Source organism: Gymnoscopelus microlampas (genome assembly GCF_963454915.1).
Source record: "Gymnoscopelus microlampas genome assembly, chromosome: 20".
In the NCBI taxonomy this organism is placed as follows: domain Eukaryota; kingdom Metazoa; phylum Chordata; class Actinopteri; order Myctophiformes; family Myctophidae; genus Gymnoscopelus; species Gymnoscopelus microlampas.
Window position 1 is genome coordinate 10337475 of NC_139957.1, and position 16340 is coordinate 10353814.

General features: G+C 39.5%; 1 protein-coding gene across 1 annotated transcript; it reads left to right on the forward strand.

Annotated features, from left to right (window-relative positions):
* The first annotated feature begins 5605 nt into the window (after positions 1-5605).
* On the forward strand, positions 5606-15758 carry LOC311035852 (potassium channel subfamily K member 17-like). Its single transcript, XM_084044314.1, has 5 exons — positions 5606-5898; positions 8589-8703; positions 9301-9464; positions 11119-11291; positions 12278-15758. Exons 1-5 carry the CDS (start codon positions 5686-5688, stop codon positions 12531-12533), a joined length of 921 nt encoding a protein of 306 aa, XP_083900440.1. The 5' UTR covers positions 5606-5685; the 3' UTR covers positions 12534-15758.
* Positions 15759-16340: the final 582 nt, after the last annotated feature.

Genomic DNA, 16340 nt, shown 5'->3' on the forward strand with positions numbered 1-16340 from the left:
AGAGTGGTACTCGTCTGGGAATTTGCTTGATAGGGGTTCCAGGGGGTCCCCAGAAACATTTGAACTCCTTTGTCCATATTTTACACGTTGCAGATCTACAAGCTGGCAGCGCGCTACTTTGTGCCGTGCTGCGAGCTTGTACATCTGCTATTTTTTAACATTTATAAAAAAAATCTTGAAATAAAAATGGAATAATTCCTTTTTTTTTTAACACTTCTCATCTGTGGGGTCCCTGGCACAAAACGTTTTCAGATGGGGGTCCGCGGCCTGATATATATCAATTTGGGAGACCTTGGCACAAAACAATTTGAGAACTACTGCATTAGGCCACAGACCCCCATTTGAAACATTTATTTTTTTATTTTTACCCTGGGACCCCAGTCTATAGTGGAACGTTTATTTAACTCTGAGATTGTGCAAATGGAACTAAATGTACCCTTAAGGCCATGGTCCATTTGGTTCCATTTGCAAGGGTGGGGTCCATTTTGGCTCCTGGTGGTCCCCAGACCTTGAGAAACAGTGTGATAAATGAATATGGATAGTGAAGTTAAAGAAAGACTGTGTGTAATATTTGCTATGTACTGTAGATTGTATTGTACATATTGTGATATAAACTGGGACAATACACTCAAATGGAACACCAGTACGGACCACATTAGCAAAATGCCCAGCAATGGGAGTTTTTCTAAGACAAAAACAAAAATAAAATCGAAATAAAACAAAGCCTCAAGACCAAACGGTAAAGGGGTTGGCAGTGACACGGACTGTACACATGGGGAAAGGATAATTTAATATAATAATAATAATAATAATAATAATAATAATAATAATAACAATGATAATAATAATAATAGTTTTAAAAACGTAAAAGATGGTTGATTGATTGAAAACAAATCTTTAAGTTGTCATTTTGTACAGTGTCTTTTGTTAGTATACTGTAATGTGTTGGTTATATTATACTGTGTGTTAATCTTATCCTGGCTGTAATGTAGGCTGCCTTACGGTGGAAATGCAATACATGATTTCATTTTTGTGTGTGATTCTGTAGTGATGTTTTCATTAAGCAGGCTTTTCAGAGGTAGCTGAAAGACTCGAAGCGATATTTTATATTTATTCTTTGCTATTACACAATTGTGTGTGTGTGTGTGTGTGTGTGTGTGTGTGTGTGTGTGTGTGTGTGTGTGTGTGTGTGTGTGTGTGTGTGTGTGTGTGTGTGTGTGTGTGTGTGTGTGTGTGTGTGTGTGCGTGTGTGCGTGTGCGTGCGCGCATGACTCTGCACTCATGTATGTCCACATCTGCGTCTTGTGTACTGACTCCAGTGAAGTGAGGGGTCATTGGCTATCTTAAACAAACACAATCAGGATGTGCGATGCCAGGTCAGACATGTTGGAACCCAAGAGCTCACGTCAGGGTGGGATCTTTGCTGGACATGGAAGATGACCTCTAGGAGAGACAGGGGTCCACAATGTTCATATTAAAGGACCACTTCACCTGTTCTCAACCTATATTTGTATAATTTGTCCTCACTAATGCTCATACTGTATAATATGATATGATACCATTCTTGTCTACTCACTCTGTGTCTGAGGATGAGGAACCTACCTACCAGTGACATTTGGTAGGCAGGTTTCCTAAACATTTTGTATTGTCAACATACTAACCCTCCAGAAAGAGACGGGCAGTGGATTATTTTAGCTTAGAATCCTAATCGATATGTCACTGTTAGGTAGGTTTCTGAACTGTCCAAAGAGACCGTTTAATGCACCCGGGCCTCAATCCCATTTCTCTGTATTCGTTCACTGAAAACTCAGGCCTGTGCTATAATGTTTTGTCCAACTTTTCTCCATAATAGTACAATATGGATTCAGTCTTTTCTGAATCATTTTTAACTTCTTCATTAATGTTGTTCCACATGCCTTAAGAGTTTACATATGCTTTTAGAAAAAACGCGTTTGCCCTTTGTAAAGTTTTGATACCTTCTTAACCTGTAGGTTTTTACAATTTAACAGCTTTAGGTTGCACGAAAGCATCAGCAGTAAATATCCATTTCAACGCAATGATGATGTTCACCACACTGTGTCTTAATTTGACTGTAGATATATAAATGCTGAAGAGACTGCTGTTGCTACATTTGATAATAAAGATTTCCCTTTTGTTTATGGAGAAGCATACACATGAAAACCAAACAACGTATTATTTCTGTTAGATGTGAGTATATTTCTAAAACAATTTTCTACTAACTATTTTCAGGCAAACGTGTCCACAGTAAGATGAACATTTTAAAGTTTGAATGGGGTTTCTAGGTGTACGTATGTAGGACTAGTAGCCTGCCAAAGTGTGTACTTTTTTCCCTTTAAATGTCTATTTCCATCAACAATGCATTGGGCGCTTAAAGTTAAATAGTATAGTTAAATAGTAAGTATGAAAAATACTTGCCAAGTATTAGCCTGCCAAAGTTTGTACTTTTTTCGCTTTAAATTTCCATCGACAATGCAAAAACTTGTCAATCGAAAATTTCAGTTGTACAGAGTTTTTTCAGCCATAACCCCCCACCTTTACCTCTCAGGAAACAAGGGGAGGGACGCGGTCCCCTCCGATGGTCCTCCGTGTACCTTGATGGCATGGGACTTGAACCTGCCAAATGTTTGTAGCAGAGGCAACCGATCAAGCACACCACACCACTGCGCCAAGGCACCTTTGGGCCCTCAGCAGGTGTCTTCTAGTGCTTTTGAGTACTTATTTTGTATTTAAGCCTTGAAAATGTCAAAGTACTCCAGCAATAAACTGCAGGAGGACTGGGATTTAAACTTGGAATCTCTGTGCTTAGAGTCTCATCTTTAGACCACTACACCATCTCTCACTGAAGGTGCAGTATCTTCTGGTGCTTTTGTCTAGTTCTTTTGTATTTTAACTTTGAAAATGTCTAAGTACTCCAGCAATGACCTATTAGGGGACTGGGATTTGAACATGGAATCTCTGTGCTTAGAGTCTGATCTTTAGACCACTAGACCATCTCTCACTGAAGGTGCAGTATCTTCTGGTGCTTTCGTCTAGTTCTTTTGTATTTTAACCTTGAAAATGTCAAAGTACTCCAGCAATGAACTACTGTATTAAAGGAAATGGTATTTGAACACATAACCTCTGTGCTAGGAGTCTGCTATTTAGACCTCTACACCATCTCTGAGTGCCTTTCAGCAGATGTCTCTTAGTACTGTTGAAGGGTGCTTTTGTGTTTTAGTCTTGAAAATGTCATAGCACTCCAGCAATGAACTATAGGAGGACTGGGATGTGAACATTGAATCTCTGTGCTGAGAGTCAGATTGTTTATACCACTACACCATCTCTTAGTGCCTCACGGCAGATGTCTCTTAGCGCTCTTGAATGGTTCTTTTGTATTTTAGCCTTGACAATGTCAACGTACTCCAGCAATGAACTACAATCTCTGAAATGGAACGAACTGGAATCTCTGCGATGAGAGTCTGAGCACTAGACCACTACACCATCTCTCAGTCTCTTCCTTTAGATACTTACTTAGTACTTTTGAAAGAGTTCTATGTTAGCCTTCAGTTAGTAAAATTGAATAACTCCAGCATTTAAAAATGCATTATGTGACTTTCCTGTTCTACCCCAGATTGTCTTTTAGTGCTTTTGAGTTGTTCCTTTGTATTTTAGTGCTTTTGAGTTGTTACTTTGTATTTTAGCCTTGAACATTCTAAGTACTGTAGCAATGAGGACTGGGATTTGAAGATGGACTCTCTGTGGTGAGTCTGATCATTAGACCACCACACTATATCTGAATCACTTGCAGCAGATGTCTGGTGCTACCCTGTCTTTTGTGGTGCTCACTGCTTCCTATGGTGCTTCTCTGTATTCTAGGTACTTCCCTGTCTTATGATATCAGACAGGGAAGCACCATAGGAAGCACCATATTATGGTGCTTCCTATGGTGCTTCCCTGTCTTATGGTGCTTCCTATATAGTGCTTCCCTGTCTTCTGTGGTGCTTCCTATGGTGCTTCCATGTCATATGATGCTTCCTAAGTATGGTGCTTCCATGTCTTCTATGGTTACCCTCTTACCCTACCTTTAATTCAGCTTCATGATCAGTTTAACCAATTTAACTGTATATAATACATCAGATAAGCTTGAGCTTGTAGATCTGGGGTTTTTAATTGTTATAAATGTCTTATATATATTAGAAAGAAAATCAGGGGTCCGTACACGGACAAACGTGTCCGTGGCAAGACTTGTCCATGTCCGTGGCACATTTTGTATTTTGGTTATAATGTGTACATAATCCTCAAACTTAAATATTCATAATATTTTGTTTAAATAATTTGTTTGAATGATTTCGGTGACTCGTAAAGTGTTGGGATGACTTGCTCATTAATATGTTGCAGGAGATTTGTTGATGTGTTGCAGGAGATGATTACATCAGATGATTACATCAGGTGAGAAATCAGGTGAGACAGCTAGAAGTAATGTTTGCTAATAGCTACCTTAATTCTTTCATTGTTCCACTGGCATACCTTACATCATACCACCTACGCATGGTCTAAGACTTGCTCATCAACATTGAATACTTGTTCACCTTACCGGAAACCACAACTCTTGAAACTAATGAGTGGGGCTGTGTGAATTAACACAGGATTGACCCTAACAGCATATCAATGGTACACGTGTGTTACCTGTTTATTAAGCTACTACTATTTTTCAACCACATCAAATGAGACAAGACATCATTTGAATGAGTTTGGGAACTGACAAAAGACATAGTATACAACACATTATTTTTTTTACAGGAAAATGAATCGCAACAACTATGCAGTAATAAGAACTGTAGTAAGAACTGAGAAAAAGGAACTGAAATATCAGCCATATCTATTTGTGTACCATACATGGAACTGATAGAGCTCTCTCATCATTATTCTACTGTTAAGTATTTGTCCCGTCAGCAAGAACTGCTCGAGATGCTGAAGAAAGAGAACTTGGAAAGAAACTTTCCAAGGACATTTCCGCAAGTTTTCCAGCAGAGAGAATACTGAGAAAAATAAATAAACTAAGGAACTGAAAGATCTCATATAGTGGCTCAGTATTTGTGGCACTAGTGTTTATGCAGATGTACCAGTCTATTTGTTTCAAAATGTGTAGAACACTGGCATAGACATTATGGCACATTACGAGTTCATTAGTTTACATTTAGCACTAGTCATTTGGGTTTCTGGTAAAATTATTGACCAGTTATTTTGTATGTCCGTAACAAAAATCTAATATTGATCAAAATGATGACCCCTGCAGAAAATATATATATTATATTTTTGTATTATTATTTTAAAAATATATTTATATTCCATTTTAGCAACACAACTCTTGTATTGTATGAGAGTCCCTGGCATAACATATTTTCACAGCCAAATACATATACATTTGGGGGTCCTTGGCTGCCATGAAGAAATTTGAGAACCACTGAACTAGCCAGCCTCCTCTGGTTCCTCTTTGCGTTCTCATTCTCCTCCACCAGATTTGCATGCTAGTCTATTTGGGAGAGTGACACAGGAGTGCGGGTGGAGATTCATTTGCCTGCAATGCATGGAAAGCAGAGAAAAGCCCAGGGTGAGTCAAACCCTTCACATAATCCGCGTCAGAGGTTTCAGAACCCCACACTCGAGCCCACATCCCAGTGAGCCATGGGCATCGTTGAGATGCTCAAGCGGTCGCGGGTACCATCCATCCTCATACTGGGCCTGGTGTACGTGGCCTACGTGATGATCGGTGGGGTAGTCTTCTGGACGCTGGAAGGGGACCAGCAGGAGGACATCAGTAGCATACTGGAGATGAGAACACAACTGCTGAGGACCTATACCTGTCTCAGCCAGGAGGGCCTGGAGAAAGTGGCAAAGGTGAGTCAACAAAACGTATAGGCCAGAATAAGTCTTTGATTTATTTATTTTTTGTGGGGATGTTATAGGTGTGGTTGAGTGCGTGGTATGGTTGAGTTGTATAGGGTTACATGCAAAGCATCTGTCACCGATGATGCACACTTGATACATCAAAGATCTTTTATAATTGCTCTCAGAGTGGTAAAAACATGGGGCATTTCTATGTGTCTGCGTTTCTAATCCTTTTTTTACTACACCAACAGTCGTGCATTGTGATGCAAAAAAAAACTAAACTGGAGAAATTCTTCTTTAAAATGTAATTAGTATTGAGCTGTTTAAAAACTAAATCAGCTGTATCAAAAAAACAAAGGCAATGCAATTGTAAAGATTCCATCAAAAAGTCAAATAGAGGTTGTAGTGAGGCAACAGGTTTCAGAGTTGAGCCACAATAGCGTGTGCCTTAAAACAAGAAACCATTGTATTGTAGGTAGCCTCCTGGGTAGGTAGCCTCCTGGGATTTAAAAAAAAATCAAAAATACAACAATAGCACTCCATTAACATCTCCACTTAGACACTATACTTAGTTGACTGGAGTCCCCCAGGGCTCTACACTTGGCCCGCTGCTTTTTTCCCTCGACACCAAATCTCTTTGGCAAAAATAGCCGCAGATCGGCTATTTTCACAGAATGTTTTGCCCCAGAATAGGAACACTAGGGTTCATGTGATTAAGGAACGTTGACAAAGAGACATTCATTCAATGCAAATGTCACCTACCTTCCATAAACATGATGACACTATCAAAATGTTTTGCCTATGTGTCTTGCACGATTTAACCTGCTGTAAAGTTCAATCTTTTCTTTTTTTGTTCCCCTGCATGGTGACAACAGTTTAGAAGGCATTTAGAAGGATCATGAAATAAGCTTCATGGAGAACAAAAAAAATAAGAAAGTTAAGAAGAAGAGTAGCCAATTATTTGTTACCCCCTTTTTCACCCCAATTTAGTTGTTATGCCAATTAAAGGAGTAGTTCACCCAAAAAAAAGTACTTATTTTCTATCAATTGCACACCCCATGATGCCTTGAATTCATGGATTTATTTTAGTTTTTGTCGCATTCCTAAACTAATAATTTGATTCCCGTCTCCAACCGGTTAATGTATCGGTAGGAGACTCAAAGTAGACTCTTTGTGTCTCCTACTGGAAATACACACGTTCATCAAATTATTGGCTCAGGAATGCAACAAAAAACAAAAATAAATCCATGAAATAAAAACGTCATTAAATAGAACTAGCGCTAGTTTAAAAAAATTCAAATAAGTCCAGTCATGTGACCAAGGCTCCTTAGATGTGCATGAATAGAGAACTTAATGTTGACACAGTCTTAATCTTTATCTCTTTCATAAAGCTGAAGTTGTCTGTCTGTCTTTCTGTTTGTCTGTCTGTCTTTCTGTTTGTCTGTCTGTCTGTCTGTCTGTCTGTCTCTCTGTCTGTCCTTCATGCACGCCCACACACCCCAGGTCGGATCCGTGGAAGGTCATGGGCAACGTTTTAAAAATGATATATACCTTAATGAATAAAACTTATTTTAAAAACTTTAATTGTACAGTAGGTCAATGAAGGCCATGAAGCTTGTGCTGAATTGATTGATTGAATACTTTATTAACAGTTTGCAAAGACAAGCACAGTACAGTTCAATACAAGGTCTGTTAAGAGGATTTTAAACCCAAGAAAGCACTTGGGCTTGTTTCCATTGGGGTCCTTTGTACTCAATTCATCTAAACATTTAATGACGATATGTAGATGACTGACGTTATACTACTGAGGCCATAGTGGTGACATCACAGTACTGACATCATTGGCTGGCCATCAAGTACATGGCTCCTATTTCACCCGCGCAATGACTTCAGCAACGCTGAGGTTATCGCTGGATACCTAGCTAATGCGCTATAAATAGCTGACTGATTGGAAAAGAGTACAGGAATAATAAAAAATAAAATATATTTAAATAATTTACTTAATTTTGTATCTCTGTTTAGAACGAAAAACACTTTTGGTATCAGGTATTTCAGCACATCATTTGTCACCACTGGAATACAAAATGCAAGGTACTGTATTCAGCACTGACCAGTGCCATAGACTTGAATAATGAGGGCAGCAAGGTGCCAGTCTGGACTGTTCTGTTATTTGTGATGCTTAAGTGTCACATTCAGGATGAGGCCACTGAGGTCTTTTATGTAACACACTGTGTCAACATATCTGCACTGACACAGCACTAAATCATCTTGACAACTATGGTCCATTGACCTAGAAGCCCAGAGTGTGCCTATTAAATAATAATAATGTTGTATAATTCAATGTGTCTTTCGTGTTACATAACTGCCAGTTACAGTATGATGTCATGGTCTGGAAGCCTGGAAGCCTATGTGAAAAAGTCAGTAGATGTTAGTTGTTCATAGTGTTCTCTCCCGATTCGGGCCAAGTTTGAGGGGACCTACATTACGAGGAAATACTGTATGAAGCAAATTGTATGGTCACCTTGTAGTAGTTTTAGCATTCAAACATCAGTGTGGTGAATACAAGATGAGTAACATGTTGTTAAAGGTACAGTTAACCCTGTTTGTGGGACTCTCATACTTAACACTGGTTATTTCAGACAGAACAATACCCTGTGGCTGAATTTCACTCTTACAATAGTGTTGTTTTTTGGTTTTAGGTGATTCAAGATGCATCTAAGGCTGGGCTGAGTCTGAAAGGCAACCAAACCGCAGATGGCTTCTGGAAGTTCCACAGCTCAGCTGTGTTTGCTGCCACTGTGGTCACCACTATAGGTTGGAAGGGCAAAGCGATAATCTATATTTCTATTTGTTGCTACTATTTTGATGTGACATTAATACACCATTTAATTTGCCCTGTTCCATTTTTATAACCAACTGCCACTAATGGGCTTTTAACCACTTAAACCCCATATGGCTCTACATTATAGTGTCTTTTCTGTTTTCTGCTGTTGCTGGGAAAACTTTTGCTGAAAATAGCCGATCGACAAGCTCACAACGTGACACGCTGTGAGCTTGGCGATCAGCTATTTTCTGCAAAAACATTCCCCACAATATGGATGTTGGGGTTTAAGTGGTGGCCTGCAGGATATATATATATATATATATATATATATATATATATATATATATATATATATACACACACACACACACACACACATACACACACACACACACACACACACACACACACACACACACACACACACACACACACACACACACACACACACACACACACACACACACACACACACACACACACACACACACACACACTCATTCATACATACATACATACATACATACAGTACATGATATGATGTTGCAGTTCATTGGAACAGTGTAACCTGTTGTGATGTGTTGCAGGTTATGGGAACATCAGCCCCAGCACCACGACGGGCCAGATCTTCTGTGTGTTCTTCGCTCTGTTCGGCATCCCTCTCAACATGGTGGTGCTCAACAGGGTGGGCAAGTACATGTTGGTTATAGAGAGGAACATCTGTGACTTCCTGCAGGCCAAGACCAAAAGGGTGAGGAGGAGGACATGCTTGGGTTATGACCCAAACAATGGGTTATTATGACCCATTTTTGGGGGTAAATATCCCCTTTCTTTTTGGTTCCTACATTTTCTTTTTAAATTATTTCAAAAGATTTTCAAAAAATTATACAAATTAATTAATAAATACAAACATGACATGAAAATTTTAATAAATCACAAATATTTTTTCAAAATCATTTCTAGAAATGTTCAAACGTTTTAATAAATAGCAATGCGATAAGTTGTGAGCTTGTAGCTATTTTGAAAATATATGAAATAGGGCATCATTTATTTTTGTCAGTTTGGGTGAGACACCAAATGTATGTAAACTTTCATCTCCACATTTGGGCATGTTTGGGCACTGACTGACATACATGGAGATTTGAGGACGTTGCAGATTGGGGATGATGTGATGCAGAGGTGAAGGACCCCTTAGCTGAGAGATGAAACAGGGACCCTCACTACATATGCTACAGTATATTGCAGATTCTCAACCATCTCGCTCAGTTTTAAATGCATTAGGCCACGGACATCCATTTGATACCAGTTTTTATCTCTGGGATCTACACTGTTAAATCCTCAGTGTTAAAGGAGTAGATCACCCAGAAAATTACTTATTTTCTATCAATTACACACCCCACGAAGGCTTGAATTCATGGAGATTCTTTTGTTTTTGTCGCTTTCCTAAGCCAATTATTTGATGACCAGCTGAGACCCAAAGAGTCTCCATTGAGTCTCCTACCAGAGACTCCACAGGTGATCTTAATTATTGGCTCAGGAATGCGAAAAAAAAATCTCCATGAATTCAAGGCTTCATGGGGTGTGTACTTGATATAAGATAAGTAAGGCTTTGGGTGAACTACTCCTTTAATGTTTTTTTATTTGGTGGTATTGCTACTATCTAATTGGTCCTCACTATTTCTCATGATATTACGGTGAAATTTATTTTTTCTACTTGTTCTGTGTCTCAGGGAAGGGCTGTGGACAGAAACCCGTCTACCACTGACATCATCTTTTGGCAGGTTTTTGTTTTTCAAGCAAGATTTACATTTTTTAAATATTTTTTTTAAGAACACGAGAACAATGGATTCCATTATAGCACGCTAACCTTCCAGAAATTTCTATTTGCTTGGATTCCCCGATGATGTCACTGGTAGGCAGGTATATGAAGATAGGTTGAAAATGGGTCCTATAGTTCACCCCAAAAAAACGTTTTTTTTTCTATCGATTAGTCACCCCTGCATGGAGACTTGAATTCATCGATATTTTTTGTTTTTTGTCGCATTCCTAAGCCAATGATTTGATGAGCAGCGGTTCCGGTAGGCAGCGGTTCTGGTAGGCAGCGGTTCTGGTAGGCAGCGGTTCCGATAGGCAGCGGTTCTGGTAGGCAGCGGTTCTGGTAGGCAGCGGTTCTGGTAGGAAGCGGTTCCGGTAGGAGACACAAAGGAGACTCTTTGTGTCTCCTACCCGAAAAGCTGCCGGTCATCAAATCATTGGCTTAGGAATGTGACAAAAACATATATATATATCCATGAATTCAAGTCTCCATGGGGTGACTAACCGATAGAAAAAGAAAAAGAAAAAAAGGGAACTATCCCTTTAAGTAAAAACTAGTACTTGTACCTCCAATGGTCTTCTCTCTACAGTCGTGTGCCCGTTTCCTGGTCCACCTGGTGTCCTACCTGAGCGGCGTGGCTCTCTTCTTCGTGGTGCCCATGGTGGTGTTCACGGAGCAGGAGGGCTGGACCTACGCCCAGGCCATCTACTACTGCTTCATCACCCTGAGCACCATCGGCTTTGGAGACTACGTGGCAGGCAGGTATAGGGGCTGGGATCCTTTAGGACCGGGGGTCCGAGACCCCTAAGGGGGGTCCTCAGAGTTACTACAGGGGAGCCGCCAAATCTTTGTGTGATATGATTTTCTTTTTTTATATTAATCACTTGAACCCTAGCATCCCTTTTCTGAGGAGAACTTTAGCCAAAAATAGCAGATCTACAAGCTCACAACGCCTCGCGCTGCGAGGCGTTGTGAGCTTGTAGGTCGGCTATTTTTGACAAAGAGGTATAGGTGTAGAGGGAAAAAAGAGCAGACCACGTCAAAAAAAGTTTAATATGAAACACAACTTTATACAATATAGAGGGGGTCCCTGCTTCATCTCTCGCTCGGCTAGAGGGTCCTTGACCTGAAAAACGTTGAAGACCCCTGCTTTAGGAGGCTAACGTTTCCGGTTCCTTAACGATTCCCTCTTAAACGGTCCCATTCCTACAGTATAACGGTTAGCAGAGGGCCACAAAGATTTCCACACTCACTCCAGGGGGCCACATTGCGTACCTGCACTCTCACCAGTAGTATACTGTAAACCCCATCACGCAAATAGGCCATAATAGTCACAAAAGTAATGATAAAGGCATATTAACAATTATTAGTCAGCTGGAGCCTGAACCATGCCCGATCTTTTAGTGATTTTTTCTAATCAATAGAAAAACATGATTTGAGAACATTTAACGTATACGTAAACAGATAACTTTTTATTCAAAAAAAAATGGGAACATTTTAAAACTTGGTTCCATTTGTACGCACTCAGAGTTACAAATAGATAAATGGTATAGTATGCTGGAAAACCACCAAATTCAATTTGCAACGGAAGAGATCTTCAGACCGATTGTAAGATCGTTTCGTCTTTGCACCAGTTAACTAATTTCCTTAAGTAGTTTTTCTATTTAACACAAACAAATTCATCATCGTTGGGCTCGTTTATTAACGTGTTTTGTAATCTATATGTGATCGCTGTGTGTAACAGATAGTAACCCGGACAGGGGATACCCCGCGTGGTACAGCTTCATCATGGCATCGTGGATCTTCTTTGGCCTGGCGTGGTTGGCGCTGGTCATCAACCACTCCATGGACATACTAGAGCGGCTCAACACCACCTACTTCAAAGGGGGGTGTTCCACTCCGCGGGGGGAGGCCGGTGGAGCCCCAAACCCAGAGTCTGACAGCCCTGACACCCAGGTGGACGAGGAGGAGGAGGAGGTCAAGGTGCCCCCTGCGACAGGGTGATTGGCTCTGTGCATAACTGTACAGTCCCATCTTTTTTCAGAATTGTGGCACATACCCATTTCCTGTTCCAGTTCATTTTCCCATAGCTGCATTTGTTTGGCTCAGCAGCAGCAGGTTTGAACTGCAAACAGGTATCGCCGCTGTCGGGAAGAAACCTCTCATCTCCATATTCTAACTTTTTGTGTTTTATTATTTTGCAAATTAACGAATGTATAGCAGATCCGCAATGTTTTGAGCTTGTAGATCTGCTACATTTGCTGCTTTTGAATTTGAATCCTGAAAAGTAACAGTTTTGGACATATGAGGTTTCCAGCCGACAGAGACGATACAGTATGACACCTTCACATGCACCTTCACGAGTACAGTACCCCAAAAGGACTTTTCTCCACGATCAATTACTCCCACCATGAAGCCTTGAATTCATGGACGTTTTTTTGGGTCACATTCCCAAATGAAGAATCCAGAAACGAAGGGGAATATTTGATGAAGTGAAGGAAATGGTGGTTAAAGCTTAACAACAGCAAAAACAAAAAACTCTCCATGAATTCAAGTCTTCATGAGGTGAGTAATTACAGCAGCACTATGTAACTTTGAACCCGGTTTCCTGTGCAAGTGCTGACATTTTTACCATTGAGCTAATAGAGCCTGCCTGCTTGCTCAGGGGATAAATTGAATCTTGACCATCAGGTCAAACTTTGTGTCGGATCCTGTGTCTAGGTGAGACATGACCTTTGACACGATCTAAATGTCTCAATAGAAGAGCAGGGAGACTAAATACAACAACCCCAATGGTATAAGTTGTATTGTATTGTATTTTATTCATTAAAAAAGGTTAGTTAGTGCCTCATTAATTAATAAAACATTTGGGGGGAAATAAATAGTCAGTGGTCAGGTTTGCAAATTTCACATTGTGGCGTGGTAGATGTAGCTGGAGCCGTCTCTAATGCTGTGTAGATCACTGATTCTCAGCGTAGTCCGGGGACCACCTGAGGTACAAATGGACCCTTATGGGGTAACTCTGAGAGTGTACAAAATGGATCCATTTGGTTCCATTTGTTTCGAATGGGGGTCCATGGTCTAATGCAGAGCCGTGGTTGAAGACATTGGAGAGAAAGAGAAGCCAAGCAGGGAATCTTCTATCAGCATCCCAATAAAAAAACGTGTATGTACACACAATTCAGAAACCACGCCTCATTTGACTGCAGAGTTCATGAAAAAAAGGATGAAATGAAGAAAATGTGCACTTGAATATATTAAACTGCTTCCAGTGCCCCCCAAACTACTTTGTACGCCCCTTGGGGGGCTGTACCGCCCCCATCGAGAAACACTATTTTAAACGTTCGTCGTCCGTTTTGTTTAGTTTTTGTCTTTCCGTGTGAATAAAACAGACTCTGTGTGCAAGGGACTTTAGCCATGTAAAATAAAATGTGCTCGAGAACAGTTGAAATGTTGAGTTATGTGACGTGGCCCCTCCCCATTAAATGTCACTGAAGTGACAGCTGTTGACTCACTTTTATTGAGTCAGATATATTTTTCTCTAGCAGTGTGCACATGCTAGAGGTACTGTAGAATACAGCAGTGGTTCTCAAAGTGGGATCCGGGGACCCCCAGGGGTCCTTGAGGGGGTTTCAGGGGGTCCCCAGTAAAATGTGCTAATACAGCATCACAATCATTTTAACCCCTTTATCTATATATTATATGTTGGCTATTAAAAAATAGCAAATTTACATACTGTATACATAACAGAACATACAGTACATCTGCTATTTTTGAACATTTTTTAAAAATCTTTCACATATTTGAAAGAACTCCTCTCTTCTGGGGGGTCCCACTCCCTGGCATAAAACATTTTCAGATGGGAGTTCGCGGCCAAATCAATTTGGGGGTCCTTTACATGAAAATGTTTGAGAACTGTAACTGGCTTACAGTATATCGTTGCTGTCAGGCAGACACCTTATATATCCATATTTCAACTTTTGCCCCCTTCTGTTTTTCTTCCCCTTCCTTGGCCACAGAACCAACTGGTTTTCCAACTCTGTCTTCAGTTTCTCAACAAAGTCATAAAACAAGTTACGCTCCAGGCTCTCAGATAATTTTGAGGATTCAATAAAACCTGTCGGTAATTGCAAATGCAAAAATGGGAAATGAAAGTGATGACTGTTATTTTTCAATCTTGTTTTTGATAGATGCCAGTGCAAACATCAAAGAATTTTTTTTTTGTCGCTGTCAGTGGAAACCTGTCCAGAACTGTTACTTTTCAGGAAATGGACTAAGAATCTTATGAAATAGTGAAAATAGCATACAGTACAATCTCACACATGCATCGTGACATGTCGTGAGCTTGTAGATCGGCTATTTTCACAACTTTTGGGTGACACTCTTGTACAACGAAGTAGGGCATTAAGTGACGAAAAAACATAAAAAGTTGAAATATGGAAAAACTTTTTTAAAGGTTTTGTGGAGAAAGCCACAGATGTAAAGCGTCCTTGGGCTCAAGGCCTCATAAATTCAAGCTATTATTATTATTATCATTATTGCATCAAAGTGGCTTACATATTTTTCAGCTTCAGTTGAATATGATTAAGTAGCCTATATCGTTGTTGTCGATCAGAAACTTCTCATCTCCAACTTTTAACTTTAACTATCTTCATAAATGAAAGCCCTACTTTTAAGATTTTCACTATTTTTTAAATCGGGCTTCGATGGTTAATTCATAATGTGTTTTTGTAATGGTGAAAAGTTTGGGAACCACTGTTTTATCTGCTGTGAGAGATAATAAAGACAAATGTAGGATCCACCACAAACTGTTGCTAATATGTTCTTCTTTAAGAATGTTGGCATATGAAATACGGTTTGTCTTTAAAACCATTCATGTTTTCAATTGGTCTGCAGTGAATATTTGCCTATACCTACTGTATATACTTAAAATACATGTATATTATGATTTAGTTTTATTACCATGGGCATGATACCCGTGGTGATAAAAAAATAAGATATACAAATAATTCTATTCTATACAGTATGTTTACCTTGTGACTTAATTTGTTTCTTTGTTTTGTTTGTTCCATGTTCAAGCTAAATTAGGTTTGATCCACTAGGGGGTGGTGTTAGTTCAAATTAGACCATTCAGCCCCGAGGCAAATCATAACACAAATCACAGGTGTCTTTGCTCATATGTAATCTTCCTTGTTCATTTGAACACAACCATGTGTCATGGTTCCTTATGAAACCCACACCACATCAAAGAAGAACGTTTGTATAATCTCGTGCATTGGTCAACAACAAATGAAAATAAATTGCAGTGAAAGACAATATGCATTAATTGGATTGTCCTTTCTTGCACTTTTTGTCGTTTGTAAACCAAGAGCATGAGGTAGTCATGGTCAGTGGTGTAAAGTAACTAAGTACATTTACTCAAGTACTGTACTTAAGTACAATTTTGAGGTATTCTTTACTTTACTGGAGTATTTAAAAATGTCTGTACTTTTACTTCTACACCACTACATCTCAGAGGCAAATTTTACTCCACTACAAGTATTTCAAAACTTTAGTTACTAGTTGCTTTGTAGATTTGTATTATTATTACAAAACATACATTAACCACTTCAGCCCTATATACATTTTGGCCATTTGAAAATAGCAGATCTACAAGCTCACAATGCGTCGTGATGTGACGCATTGTGAGCTTGAAGATCTGCTATTTTCAAAAGATGTTTAAACATTTTATACATTTCACTTAAGTAAAACATGTGAGTACTTTTCCCACCATCATGGTGAGTTGTTGTGAATCTGTACAGTACATACAGT